Source organism: Saprolegnia diclina (genome assembly GCF_000281045.1).
Source record: "Saprolegnia diclina VS20 unplaced genomic scaffold supercont1.33, whole genome shotgun sequence".
NCBI classification, from domain to species: Eukaryota; Oomycota; class Saprolegniomycetes; order Saprolegniales; family Saprolegniaceae; genus Saprolegnia; species Saprolegnia diclina.
In genome coordinates, this window is record NW_008246100.1 from 339,850 (window position 1) to 352,103 (window position 12,254).

The 12,254-nt window shown below is 59.7% G+C and overlaps 6 protein-coding genes across 6 annotated transcripts in view; 5 read left to right on the forward strand and 1 right to left on the reverse strand.

The window, feature by feature from the left end:
- SDRG_10075 (hypothetical protein) overlaps window positions 1-152 on the forward strand; it is an 890-nt gene extending 738 nt beyond the window's left edge. Inside the window, exon 2 of the mRNA XM_008616047.1 lies at window positions 24-152. Coding sequence (XP_008614269.1) covers window positions 24-110 — 87 coding nt within the window. The 3' untranslated portion in view covers window positions 111-152. The remainder of the gene's footprint in view (window positions 1-23) is intronic.
- A 146-nt stretch (window positions 153-298) lies between these two features.
- On the forward strand, window positions 299-3,005 carry SDRG_10076 (hypothetical protein; the record flags this gene model as incomplete). Its single annotated transcript, XM_008616048.1, has 1 exon — window positions 299-3,005. One exon carries the CDS (start codon window positions 299-301, stop codon window positions 2,957-2,959), a length of 2,661 nt encoding a protein of 886 aa, XP_008614270.1. The 3' UTR covers window positions 2,960-3,005.
- Window positions 3,006-4,634: 1,629 nt separating this feature from the next.
- SDRG_10077 (hypothetical protein) lies at window positions 4,635-6,312 on the forward strand. Its single transcript, XM_008616049.1, has 6 exons — window positions 4,635-4,826; window positions 4,881-5,306; window positions 5,360-5,488; window positions 5,540-5,710; window positions 5,756-5,879; window positions 5,932-6,312. Exons 1-6 carry the CDS (start codon window positions 4,647-4,649, stop codon window positions 6,261-6,263), a joined length of 1,362 nt encoding a protein of 453 aa, XP_008614271.1. The 5' UTR covers window positions 4,635-4,646; the 3' UTR covers window positions 6,264-6,312.
- Window positions 6,313-6,792: 480 nt separating this feature from the next.
- SDRG_10078 (histidinol-phosphate aminotransferase) lies at window positions 6,793-8,370 on the forward strand. The gene is made up of 4 exons (XM_008616050.1): window positions 6,793-7,173; window positions 7,223-7,574; window positions 7,624-7,851; window positions 7,897-8,370. The coding sequence occupies exons 1-4, from the start codon at window positions 6,842-6,844 to the stop codon at window positions 8,221-8,223; spliced, it is 1,239 nt and encodes a 412-aa protein (XP_008614272.1). The 5' UTR covers window positions 6,793-6,841; the 3' UTR covers window positions 8,224-8,370.
- On the reverse strand, window positions 8,271-8,850 carry SDRG_10079 (hypothetical protein). The gene is made up of 4 exons (XM_008616051.1): window positions 8,786-8,850; window positions 8,706-8,740; window positions 8,489-8,660; window positions 8,271-8,448 (listed from the first exon to the last, which is right to left on the reverse strand). The coding sequence occupies exons 1-4, from the start codon at window positions 8,834-8,836 to the stop codon at window positions 8,335-8,337; spliced, it is 372 nt and encodes a 123-aa protein (XP_008614273.1). The 5' UTR covers window positions 8,837-8,850; the 3' UTR covers window positions 8,271-8,334.
- Window positions 8,851-8,853: 3 nt separating this feature from the next.
- SDRG_10080 (hypothetical protein) lies at window positions 8,854-12,230 on the forward strand. Its single transcript, XM_008616052.1, has 6 exons — window positions 8,854-8,932; window positions 8,988-9,026; window positions 9,080-9,136; window positions 9,183-9,229; window positions 9,268-9,345; window positions 9,394-12,230. The coding sequence occupies exons 1-6, from the start codon at window positions 8,863-8,865 to the stop codon at window positions 12,157-12,159; spliced, it is 3,057 nt and encodes a 1,018-aa protein (XP_008614274.1). The 5' UTR covers window positions 8,854-8,862; the 3' UTR covers window positions 12,160-12,230.
- Window positions 12,231-12,254: the final 24 nt, after the last annotated feature.

Consider the following 12,254-nt stretch of genomic DNA (forward strand, 5'->3'; position numbering starts at 1 on the left):
ACTTTAGCGTGCCGGGCGGCGAGATGACGCCGACGCTCAAGCTCAAGCGCAATGTGGTTGCGGACAAGTACGCGGCTGAGATCGACGCCATGTACTTGGACGAAGTATAGTTTTGATTTCTATCTACTCGAATACCTTGTGTATGACCTTGATGGAGCACTGTGCGTGCGTCGTTGTGGGAGCAGACTGAGTAGTGAGATTGCCCTTTCTACTTGATTGGCTATTTTTAGATTTCGCGACTCTAGTTGGCCAATCAGAATCGTTGATCTAGTTGCGTTTGGTCATTTTTGGTTTGGCCATGTCGGAGCAGCCCGCGCCACCCGACGGTCACGAAGGATACCTCCTCGAGCTCCACGCGCCGACGTGGCAGACACGCTACGCGGTGCTCGGAAGCGGCGTGTTGTACGTGTATAGCCATCGGGGCGAGGCGTATCCACGGGACCTTGTCTTGCTCGCAGGCTGCGTCGTCGAGGCGTGGCCACAACATCGGCCACATAGTTTTTCCATTACGCACCCGTCAACAACATATGCGATCTGTCTGGCAGCTTCGGACACGACATCGGTGGCTGCTTGGGTGACAAAGCTACGGGCTCATGCGGCCCTCGCGCCGCGGCGAGCGTCCACGGGGACCAAGGAGCTCCAGGCGCGCCCCGCTGATGTTCCAAAGCTCTGGACCGAGTCTAGTATTTTCGTGGCGCAGAAGTACGAGTACCAGATCAAAGCCATGATGACGGATCTGGCGCAGCACCTCTTTGATGCGAGCCGATGGACGCTGGCGCCATCCGATGCAACTCTGCGCGTCTGGACGTCGAGCAATGCGGTCATGAGCAAAGCAACGATCCACGAGACACCACCCGTCATTCTACAAGCGCTGCTCACTCCCTCGAGCATGCTTCAGGTGGACACGCAGATCAGTGCGCTTCATCTCCTCTCGGCCGTGGACCCGCACACGTCGGTGCAATATGCGTTGCACAAGCCATTGTTTCCAGCGTCTCGCAAAGCGTGTGTTAAACTATTGCACTGGCGTCTCCTACCCGACAACTCGCTTGTGGTTGTGAGCCGGTCGCTTCAAAACTACGCGCTCCCAGCTTCGCTCGAGGACGTGCCACGTATGGCGCTGCACCTCGAAGGTTTCCATATCGTACCAGCGCCCGACAACCTGAGTGCCGAGGTCACGTACGTACTCCAGCCAGAGGCCCCGAGCGTACCGCTAGAGGTCTTTGGCGCCAAGGTATGCCAACTGCGGTCGGTGGTGCAGTCACCCTACGGCCCAGTCGCCGTCGCACCACTACCTCACCCGGCGGCGCATGCCGCTGAGGTTGAGGCGGCGCTTACGGCGCTTCTAACTGCTTTGGACGCCGAGGCGAAACAATGGACCGTGCACGGCGAGCGCGACGGCGTCGCAGTGTCGTACAAGCCCGACGGCGATCTCGTTGCGGTGCGCGCCCGTGGGTTGCTCCCTTTCCCAGCCAAAGACATTCTGTCCTTTGTGCTGGCAGTCTACGAAAAACCGGCGCACGACCCGCTCTGCGTCGTCGCGGAGCGCGTGGCAACGCTGGATGCACACACGACCATCGACTACGTCGCGTACAAGCCGGTGCTCCTTGTGTCAGGGCGCGACTTTGTAACGCGCGTCCACTCGCGGGAGCTCAATGACGGGTCCAGTGTCGTCGTTGCCACGTCGACGACCCACCCGCTATGTCCGCTCCGCGAGCCCGACACCATTCGCGGCCACGTACACTTGGCGGGCTGGCGCATCACGCCACGCAGTGCGTCGCTCTCCGAGGTGTGGTTTTTTGTCAAGACAGACCTTCGCGGCTCCATTCCCGCGCGCATCTCGCAGCGTGTGCTGATTGACCAAGGCTTTGGTATGTTGGATGTAGCCAAAGCACTGGCGGCCAAGTCCAAGGTGGCGTCGGCGCCAGCATCGCTTCCGACGCCGCCATCGCCTTTGTCTCTAGACACTCCACCGGCGCGACCACCACCGACACCGCAAGACATGACGCTATTGGGCCTGGCCCAGTTTATGGCTCTCTTTCTAAGTCTCTTGTACGCCGCGCCGGCCCTTTTCACAACGTACTTGGTCGAGATCCTCCACGAAACTCTCGTTTGGGGTCTCATTGCCTGGATGTGTGTCCAGCTCTACCTGGGCCCAGCCACGAACCACGCCCACCACGCTGGCTACGGCCACATCTATGCCGGCGTCGACATTGACGTCACCGCGGCGCTGACGTTCTTGCAAGAGCCGTCGCAACAAGGCATCTGCATTCGCGATGTGGTGGTAGCCGCTGTCGCCCGTGTCCTCGGTTCTATGCCGCATCTCAATAGTCATATAGTGCTCGGGAAGCTGTACCCATCGTCAACAGTTGACGTCACGCTGGTGGCTCGCGGCCAACATGACGAGATGTTGGAGCCTCTGCCCCTCCAAGATCTCGCCACCGGAACCGTTCGAGGTGTCGCGGAGAGCGTGCGCGCTGGTATTGTCAAGCAGCAACGTGACGGAACGGTCGCTTGTCGCCAGGCGTGGGCGCGGTGGCTACCGTCCTCCATTCTACAGCTTGCACTGCGCCTCGTGGCATGGCTTAGCCAAGGACTTGGCCTCGACTGCTCACGCGTGGGCGTTCCGCGCCGGGTGTTTGGCCAAGCCCTCGTCGTTGAGCTTGATGATGCGTACGTTCCGATTGCACCTTGGATGCACGTACCGCTACTGGTCGTCCTTGGACCACCGGCGAAGAAGCCCGTCGTTGTCGACGACCAAGTGGTGGTTCGGACGATGGTTTGCCTTCACGTGACATTGGATGAACGCTATATCGAGGCGGCCGACGCCAACCGCGTCACTGCTCTTCTTCGCACGTATGTGACTGATCCCGCCGCGCATTTGACCTCGAAAGCGTCGACAGCACAAAACGCCAAGGCAGTTGAGACGACCGATGTGCCCGCGAGTGACGCCCGTCTTTGATTCTTGGTAATACACATGCATGACAGTATTGTCACCAATGGCACGACCAATGGGGTATTCACATTGCTAGCAGGCGCTGGTGCTGGTGAGGATAGCCTGCGACGCATTTGTCGATTGAAAGTGAGTGTAACCCTCCTGGTTGTAACCGGCGGTTTCAGAAGTATCCAGCTGACCCTACCCCTGGACAACATCTCGAAGCAGCGAAGGCAGCTGGGTTGAAGCAGGCTGGTTGAAGCAGATACTGCTCGTAGGAATGGGTTCACATTCGATTCGTTATCCTCGACAAAGTAGATATAAGAACGCGTTGCACCAACAACATCATCGCGTTGCTATGCGTGTGAGGCCGGTGCAGACCGTTCGGTGCAATATCATCATCCTAGTTACAAGTGTAGCATATGGGTTATATAGTGGAGGAAGATTTGACATGACCACACACTCAAAACGACACTGTACGGCTCCGCCTCCACGAGGCAGTCACAACGAGCGTCGCGCAATCTTAGGCTCCTGGCCGACCAGGCGGCCTCAAAACGCAGTGATGTGACGGCTACCGGTGATTGCAATCCTCTCTAGCGTAATCCGCTCGATATTCGGAATGCTGCGTTGAAGCGACGCTCTGCGCGGGCAGCGACGTCCACGTAACCAAGACGGAGCGCACCTGGGTGCTGGCCGTAGCATCATCCAGATTGTCGGTTTTTATGTCATCCGTGCAAACTGCGTGATGCTGGCGGCAGAGCTTGGAGGCAGCAGCGTGCCGCCACCAATCGTCCCGTGCAGTTCTCTCGAGTGGTTCATAGCATATTTTGCATCAACACGGGCAAATTCGCTCGCACGAGACATGGATGAGTCAGCTTGCGAGCAGCCCGAACACGCCGGGATTCTTCCCGTTGTGGCACGGCCGCAACCTTGCGCCATCCAATCTTCGTGTCTACCCTCGCTGTGGGTGCATTTGGGAGAGCGGGCTACGCGGCGCTTGATTTCCATCGGCGCGTCCGTACGTGTCCGTTGCTGGCCGCAGCTGCGCGCGGCGAACAAACACCACACGACGACTCTACGATCTTAGTGCGACCAGGCGCTTGGGGGCGTAAGAACCGCCCAAGTGTCGTGTCAACGGCGACCAGCAGGAATCAGGTCACCTGTGCGTGAGTCACGGGCTCAATTGCCGTTCGGAACCTGGCAGCTGCATACAAACCGCAAGACACATGCTAAACTTAAAACACGCAACAAGCCGAGTCCGCGTCCCTTGTCGTCGCGAGGCCCGCCGTCGACAGAGGCAGCTCTTACGCATTCCTTGAGCTTCGACATGCACACACGACGATGATTCTACCGCGACAGGCTGTCGCGTACGTACCACCGAACGACGTTCAATAATCGTCCGCTGCGAAAGCCCGTTCCAGTGTGGATCCAGCGGACGGTGCCCAACACTGCTGTGCACGTACCCCACACCCAACCGTACATACAGGGCAGACGAACAAAGCCGACTCGAGCGTCCAGGCATTCACTCGGTTGCGATCGAGTGCTAGCGACGTTCCTTTCCCGCGGCGAGGCTGTTTGATGCCCCTATCTGGTCTGCGTTTCGTCAACGCGGACGGTAGCGTTGGGTGCGATTAGCCAGCGTAGACGTGCCACCGCACCCGAAGGTCCACCTAGTGGTGTGTCGCACTCGTGAGCTCGCACTCTTGAAATTGCCATGTCGTTCCCGCTGCCGACCGACTTTTTCGAGTGCCCACGCTTGGAGGCGGTCGAGAAGGAGTACCTTATCAACCTCGCGCTCAAGGCGTGCCACGACACGGTGCGCAACGCGATCCAGTTGCAGTCGGCGCCAATCGAAGCCGTCCTCACGAGCGACAAGACCAAGCGCCATGCACGCGTATGCACATTTTCTTCCGCACGAGTATCCTGATCATAATGTCGTCGTTCATAGATTCGCCGCGGCACTGACATTATCAACAAGTCACTCGCCGTGAGCTGCGCGTACACGCAAATTCAGTCGTCGATCGAGGAGGTCGCCGACTTCTTCTACCTCGACTCGCTCCCGAAACTCCGCGCGTATGCTCGAACCGTCGGCCAAGTCGTCTTGGACCGGCAAACTCTCTACACGCTCGTGCCCCGGGAGCCCGCGGGTGGACGACTGCACTACATTGGCATCGATTGGATGGCGATCGAGTGCCCCGTGCTCGTCGCCAACCGCGATGCGTGCTTTCTCGAATGCCACGAAGAGTTTGAGTTTTTGGAGCCGGGAACAAACGCCCTTCGCCGCGGCTTTGTGCGCTCGATGCACTCGGTGGACCTCGACTGCTGCCCGCCGCTGAAAGAGAGCCACAACGTCGTGCGGCTGTCGTTTGTGCGGGTACGAATTTGGCCTGTGAATGATAGAATTTGGCTAAAGGCGCGTGCGATTAGAGTGGGCACGTGTTCATCGAGACGGACGAGCCCGGCTTGCTCAACTACTACAGCGTGTACGGGACGCAGCCCAACGGCAAGACAGTCAAAGCCGTCGCCTTTGCGGTGCAGCACAAGCAGTGCGCGCGGGTACCGTTTATTACGGGAATTTGCGTCGTTTTGACCGTAAATTTGGTGTAGATTGCGCGGCTCGAAGAGCACTTGCAGTACCAGCGCATGGTGCAGACGCTAGGCAACATGGCCAAGACGCCGCGCCCACTTCAAAACAAGACCGACGCGGCCTTTTGCGGGCGCTGCGACAAGAAATTCCAGCTCTTTAGCACCAAAAAGCACTGTGAAATGTGCGGCATCGTACGTCCCTTTCGACAATCGTGGACCTTGTGCAACGTTCGTTAGGTGGTGTGCTCGAGCTGCTGCCAAAAGCACGAAGTCGTCTTGCAGCTCACGCCCTCGACGTACCTTGTGTGCACGTACTGTTTTACGAGCGGCCGCGAGGTCAAGCCCCTCCCCACGTCGCCCAGTATGCCTCCGCAAAATGGATGTCCGAGGCGGCTGACCATGATGCATCGTAGTGCGCTGTGGTGTCATTGCGGACTTCCAGCGGTCGTCGGCTGGCAGCCGCAGCGTCTCGCGCCGGTCCAGTGACACGTCGAGCACGTGCACAAAGCTGAGCTGGACCCACTCGGCTGTGAACGCAACCCCGAGTGTCGGCGACGAGAAGGACAACTTTGTTTTGCTGGATCTGACCAAAGACATTGAGAACCTCCGCTTTCACTTTTCCCCGCCGCCACCGGGACGCCGCGAAAAGTCGGCCTCGCTGCAGTACTACATGGACGCCGACCTCAAGCAGCCACCGCCCGCGCGGCCCCATCGCGCGACGACCTACTCATCTCTACTCGAGTAGACAATCCTTCCTCTATATATAATTCTAGTACTTTTGCTAGTCACCTACATATTCTGAGTCTAGAGATCACGAGGGTCCTAGTAGCGGTGAGTAGGAGGCCCACCCCTGACCCTATTGCTATGGTTTGGTCGCGCGGGTTCGCGTGATTCCTACACTCAACCAAGCTGTGTGGGCTTCATGACAGGCAGCAAAGAGTGCTTAACACCCAGCCAATACAGAACTGAAGCCATAGGAAGCTCAACTGGGAAGCTCCGTCGTTTCCTGAGAGCTTTCCTGAGCGTCGTACCACCGTGCGACAAACGAGCCTTCCTAAGGGGACGTACGGTCTCGGCATGCTTGCGGGGAGGACCATCGAGCTGGTCATCTCCTCTGCACCGACACAAGGGTCCATCAGTGGAGACCCTTGACCAAGATCATTTCACTTCCGTAGAACTTTGGCTCGGGTTGGCACATTGCGATCTTCGGCGGGATTCCGCGGACGATCCGGATGCAGCAGCTGGTTGTCGAAATATCTTTTGGCGGGCCACAATAAAATTCCGCGGCCGCCACGGGCCATTGCCTTGCAGCTCATTCTTGCGATGACCATCGGGAAGAGCGAGCTCGCTGCGGCGACGTTTGGCGTCGGTCTCGGTGTTGGCGCCCTCCTCCACAAGCTCGCGTCTCGCCCAACGACGACGACGCCCGCGCAAGAAGGCACGAGCGAGGTCCTGCGCCTCATTCGGCCCAACGTCCTGCGCCTCACGCCGTACCGCTGCGCCCGCGACGACTACGACCAGGGCATCCTCCTTGACGCCAACGAGAACAGCCTCGGCCCACCGTTGGCTGCCGAGCATGAGCTCGCCGGCGCGGGCCTCGAGCGGTATCCATGCCCGTACCAGCGAGAGCTCAAGACGACAATCGCGTCCTTCCGGTACCGACGACTCATATGTGCTGCATTGCATCACCATGCTCACTTGCAGGAACGGCGCGCACGGCACGCTGACGCCGGCCAACCTCTTTCTGGGCGTTGGCAGCGACGAGGTCATCGACCTCATGATCCGCGTCGCGTGCTCGCCGCGCGAAGACGCCATTTTGATCACGCCGCCGACGTACGGCATGTACAGCGTCTGCGCCAACATCCACGACGTCGACATCATCTCGGTGCCGCTCGTCCGCACGGCGACGACGCCGCTGCCGTCATTCCACATTGATCCGCGCGCGATCCTGGCCGCCGTGACGCCCGCGACCAAGATCATCTTTCTCTGCAGCCCGGGCAACCCGACGGCCAACTGCCTCCGCCTCGCCGACATCAAGGCCGTGCTCGAGGCCAAGGTCCGACTCGATGACCTCTGTCTACCTACTCACACGTGGCGCGGAATAGAGCTACAAGGGCTTTGTGTTTGTCGACGAAGCGTACGTCGACTTTGCCGACCAGCCGAGTCTGAGCACGCTCGTGACAACGTACCCGCGGCTCATCGTGGCGCAAACACTCTCCAAGGGCTTTGGCCTCGCCGGCATCCGCCTCGGCATCGCCTTTGGCAACCCCGAGCTCATCCAGATCCTCAACAACGTCAAGGCACCCTACAACATCAACAAGCTCACGGCCAAGGTACACTTTTTTACTGCAAATTTTCTGACGATCTAAATGCGGTAGGTGGCGGCCGATGCGCTCGCCAACGTGAGCCTCTTGCACGACAAGGTCCAGTTGATTGTCGAGGAGAAGGCCAAAGTCATTTCGGCGCTCCAAGCGCTGCCGTTTGTGCACCAAGTGTATGCGTCGGACGCCAACTTTGTCTTGTTCCAGTGCGACAATGCGTATGCGGTCTACAAGGACATGGCCGAAGCCGGCGTCGTGATCCGGTACCGCGGCAACCAGCTCCTCCTCGATAGCTGCCTCCGCGCGACGATCGGGTCCTCGTCCGAGAACGACCGCATGCTCGAGCTCTTTGCATCGGTCTCGCGCCGGCTAGCACAGGCCTAGTGCCGTCCTCAGCGTCGAGTCTAGTACCTGCTATAAGATAGCAAGCGTATACAGTCAAGCATTTCGATTGCGTCCATGGACCGCTAAGCTATACAACAACCTCGAGCCAACTTAGTCGGTTTTGGCTTTAGTCTTGGCGTCCAAGTGCTCGAGGACCATCTCTGCGATCTCGCAGTGCAGGAGAGTGCAGAAAGCGCCGACCACGAGCCCCAGCACAAAGAAGATCTAGGCGTCGCGTCAGAGGCTGCGGGGGAAGATGGACTACCTGCTCGCGGACGTCGTAGATGCAGACGCCAAGCGCCAAGGCGACGCAGGTGAACGCGCCCGAGAAGGCGACGCGCACCACGAGCTGGCGCCGGCCCTTGTTCAGATGCCACACCAAGAGCGGGATGGCCGCGAGTGCATACCCCGCCAGCGTCCAGTACAATATGCGGGAGCTAATTCGTCATGAGTCGACTCGTGGACAGATCGAGTGGACGTACTAGAGGCCCTCGAGCACTGCGTCGCGCCACGACACCTAGAGCGACGAGTTAGTTGGTGTCGCTAGCGCGCCACGTCATACCGTCTCGAGGTGGGCGTAGAGCGTGCGAGCGGTCTCAGCCAGACGGTCCATCTTTTGGTTTCTCGGATATTTCGAGGATGCGCGAGCTCGGTTTCGTCTGCGAAACGTTGAGCCGACACGAGACCAAGGCGATGGCGGCGACGCGCCGTAAGGGCTTCTTCCTCTTTCTCCTGCAAGGTTGCCATGTCCTTTCTGTCCGTAGGGCTCTCGATGCGCAGCGATGATGACGATAGCTGGCTGCGTACGACGACCATCCTTGTCTCGCCCTGCGTGTTTGGCTCAATGGCGCTGTAGAGGGCGGTGGTTCGAACCCCGGGTCGCCGCTCAGCGCCTCGCGCAACTTTGATCCGGGTACGCACGACAATGGCTCTTGTCAGTAGCAACATGGCGCATGCAGAGTTTGACATCATGGACATTCTGGACTCGCGCGCGCCCGCGTTCGAGGTACACATGTCGACCCGTCTCGATCTCAGCTGGTGTAGTCGCCGGCCAAGGCGTCACTCACGCGCAAGTCGTCCGCCGCCTCCATGCACCGCTCCGCGTCGAGTAGCGGTCGCGAGGTAGAAGGTTTGTTTCGAGACTGCAGGCTGCAGCGGTGGCGAATCTAGGACACGCGGTCGCAGCAGTCGTCGTCGCCAACGTTCAACGACGACGATAACGACGACGACGATGGGACGTCGTTCAACTGGTCGATGAGCCCACCGCCGAGAAGCGTGGCCTCTGAAACGCTGTACCACGACATACAGACGGCGGTGGACGCCGTCGTTGACCGCCTGGCCCAAGAGTCACCGACACCGTATGATGAAGTCTCGCCCACGCACAAAACCGAAGTGCGCGCAAAGGACGAGGCGCCTGAGGTCGCGGATGGCAACGGCGATCTGCTGCTCATCATGGAGGTCGTGATTGGCGACGGGCGCACCGAGAACATTCATATCCACCGCCACGACCGCGCCGACGCATTGGCCACGTCCTTTGCCCGTACATACGGCCTTGGAGACGGCGTCATTCCGACGCTCATTGAGCACATTAGCCAGCAAGTCGCCTCCATGGGCTTGTCGCTTGCGCCGACGACAGTCACGGCGACGCCCCATCCTATCGTAGAAGACAAGGAAGCGCAGTACCTCGCCATGATGGACAAGTACGCCGCGTTGCAGCGCCGTAGCAAAGACGCACCGGCGGTCGCGGCGACGGCGTTCAACCAGCTCAAGCCCTCGAAACTCAAAGCGTCGAAAACCGCCAAGTCGACGCCGGCGGCTTGCGAGCGGCTTCATGCCCTCGCGCGCACGCGCAGTGAATGGCGCGCGCGGGAGCTCAAGCGCAAGGAGGACGACGTCACCCGCGAGATCGAGTCCCGCAAGCTACGCCTCGCTGAAAAGTCCAAAGCGCTGGTCGCGAACCGCACCAACGGCGGCCACCGGTCGATTGGGGATCGGCTCCACAGCGAAGCGCTTTCGGAGGCCGCGCGCCGGGACAAGATGGCGGAGACGCGGCGGCGGGAGAAGGAGGCGCAGATCGACTGGATGTGCCCGAAATGCGCGCACTTCAACAAGTTTGCCGACAAGACGTGTCAAAACCGAACGCTCAAAGCCGGTGCTGCGACGCGCAAGGCCAGCAGCCACAAGCCAAAAGGCGTTTGCGGCATGGCCAAACCGATGCTCTTCACGCCGACGTTGCTCTCGACCGGTCCGTCCAAGAAGGCCGAGGACACGGAGCAGCTGCTCGTGCGGCGACAAAAGCACCAAGAAATGGCCCAAGCACTGTACAATACGACCCACACGTTTGCACCGCAGCTCAACCCGAACTCACAAGACATTGTGCGGGAGAAGCGCGGCGAGACGCACGACGCGTACGCCGCCTTATACGACGACGCGGCCACCCGGCGCCAAAAGCAAACCGAGAAGGAAGCCGCGTACATCGCATCGATTCCGTTCAAGCCCGACATTGGCCTGCACACGCAAGGCGGTGGTGACTGGGTCGAGCGCCTCGCAGTCACCGACAAGACGGACGCCAAGCGGCGAGACTTGCTCGAGAAGTACGGAGCTGCGAACGACCCGGTGACCGGGCGCGCGCTCTTCAAGCCAGACATCGGGCGGCCACCCCAGTTTCCGCGCAACGACACAAAGCTCCCGATTGGCGAGTTCTTGTACGAGTCGCGGCACGAAGTCCGCGCGCTTCGGGCGACACTCGAGGCGGAATCCGACAAGCGGCGCAAAGCCCGGCAGACCCAAAGCTTTCTCTCGTCCACGTCCAAAGCCATGTTGGAGGCGCGCAAGGCCAAGAGCTACGACGTCGTTTACGGGCTCTTGCAAGTGGCGTGCGGCCAGCCAAGTGACGCACCCGTCTTCGATCCGGCCAAGCTCCCAATCGATGCGCTGCCACCCGACTTGAGCCACATTGCACTGAGCCTCTTTGACGTCTGTGGGTTTGAGAGCATACCCAAAGCTGAGTTTTACAACCGGATGGAAACGACGCTCGCGCAGTCGCCGGGGTTGACACACACACAAGTGCTCTTCTTCAGCGACAAACCGCCGGCAAAGCCAACGGCCGCGCTGGCGGCCGCTGCCGAGGCCAAAGAGCTCACGTTTCGACCGAAAATCAACCCAACCTCGAGTACGATCGAGCGTCGGCAAAAGGATATGAGTGTCTTTGACGCTCTGCACCAATATCAAAAGACGTACGAAGCGAAACGCAAGGCCAAGCAAGCGCAGATGGACGAGGTGCTCACGAAGGCGTGTCCGTTCACCCCAACGCTTGTCGCGAAGGGGTCGCACCTCGACAACATGTACGACAACCTCCCGGACGACGACAGCTTTGACGACGATGATGCGGTTATTCTCCAAACCTCCAAGCCCCTCGCGCGCCCGTATGTGCGGCCGCTCGACGAAGAGTGGCCCGTCGAAGAGCCGCTGCTGCCCGTGAACCGGTCGCCCGTAGGCCCAACGCGACCTCAGCTTCTCATGTTTGGCGAGACGCCGCCTCTTGAGAAGGCGACAGTGTTCGAGCCGAGGGCATTCACGCTCCAGCAACCGAATGTCGAGGACCATCCTGCCGATGATGAGGACGTGATGAACGAGGAGAACGACGACGAGGAGGATGTAGCAACCGAGATGGCTGTGCACCCGATTCCATCGCCGGCGCGCTGGGCGGAGCGAGTCGCACTCTTGGGCCCGATTCCCGAAGAGAAACTGCGCAAGGCGTCGCCGATGCAGCTGCTCTTTGGGCGTCCGACAAAGTTGCCAACCGACAATGATGATGACCAGGGCGAAGAGGATGGTGGCGATGTCGGTCCTATGACGACCAAGGACACAAGTCTGCGACCGCCCAACGAGCTCCCTCTGGAGGCGACACCCCCAGAGGCGTCAGAGTGCTTTTGAAATGAAGTCAAGTCGATTGTCTTCGTCTTGAGCGATTAAGCTATTAAGAGGTGGTACTACGTGCATCTGTGCAGACAAAAGCTATTTGGTGTGGA

Coding starts and splice junctions, on each gene's coding strand:
- SDRG_10080 (XM_008616052.1), top strand. CDS start 8,863: ATGCGCGAGCTCGGTTTCGTCTGCGAAACGTTGAGCCGACACGAGACC. Junction 8,933..8,987: donor GGCGATGGCGGCGACGCGCC/GTAAGGGCTTCT, acceptor TTCTGTCCGTAG/GGCTCTCGATGCGCAGCGAT. Junction 9,230..9,267: donor CGCGCGCGCCCGCGTTCGAG/GTACACATGTCG, acceptor CAGCTGGTGTAG/TCGCCGGCCAAGGCGTCACT.
- SDRG_10077 (XM_008616049.1), top strand. CDS start 4,647: ATGTCGTTCCCGCTGCCGACCGACTTTTTCGAGTGCCCACGCTTGGAG. Junction 5,307..5,359: donor TGCGGCTGTCGTTTGTGCGG/GTACGAATTTGG, acceptor GCGTGCGATTAG/AGTGGGCACGTGTTCATCGA. Junction 5,489..5,539: donor AGCACAAGCAGTGCGCGCGG/GTACCGTTTATT, acceptor AATTTGGTGTAG/ATTGCGCGGCTCGAAGAGCA.
- SDRG_10078 (XM_008616050.1), top strand. CDS start 6,842: ATGACCATCGGGAAGAGCGAGCTCGCTGCGGCGACGTTTGGCGTCGGT. Junction 7,575..7,623: donor AGGCCGTGCTCGAGGCCAAG/GTCCGACTCGAT, acceptor GGCGCGGAATAG/AGCTACAAGGGCTTTGTGTT. Junction 7,852..7,896: donor TCAACAAGCTCACGGCCAAG/GTACACTTTTTT, acceptor TAAATGCGGTAG/GTGGCGGCCGATGCGCTCGC.
- SDRG_10079 (XM_008616051.1), bottom strand. CDS start 8,836: ATGGACCGTCTGGCTGAGACCGCTCGCACGCTCTACGCCCACCTCGAG. Junction 8,741..8,785: donor TCTACGCCCACCTCGAGACG/GTATGACGTGGC, acceptor TCGTCGCTCTAG/GTGTCGTGGCGCGACGCAGT. Junction 8,661..8,705: donor GCAGTGCTCGAGGGCCTCTA/GTACGTCCACTC, acceptor ATGACGAATTAG/CTCCCGCATATTGTACTGGA.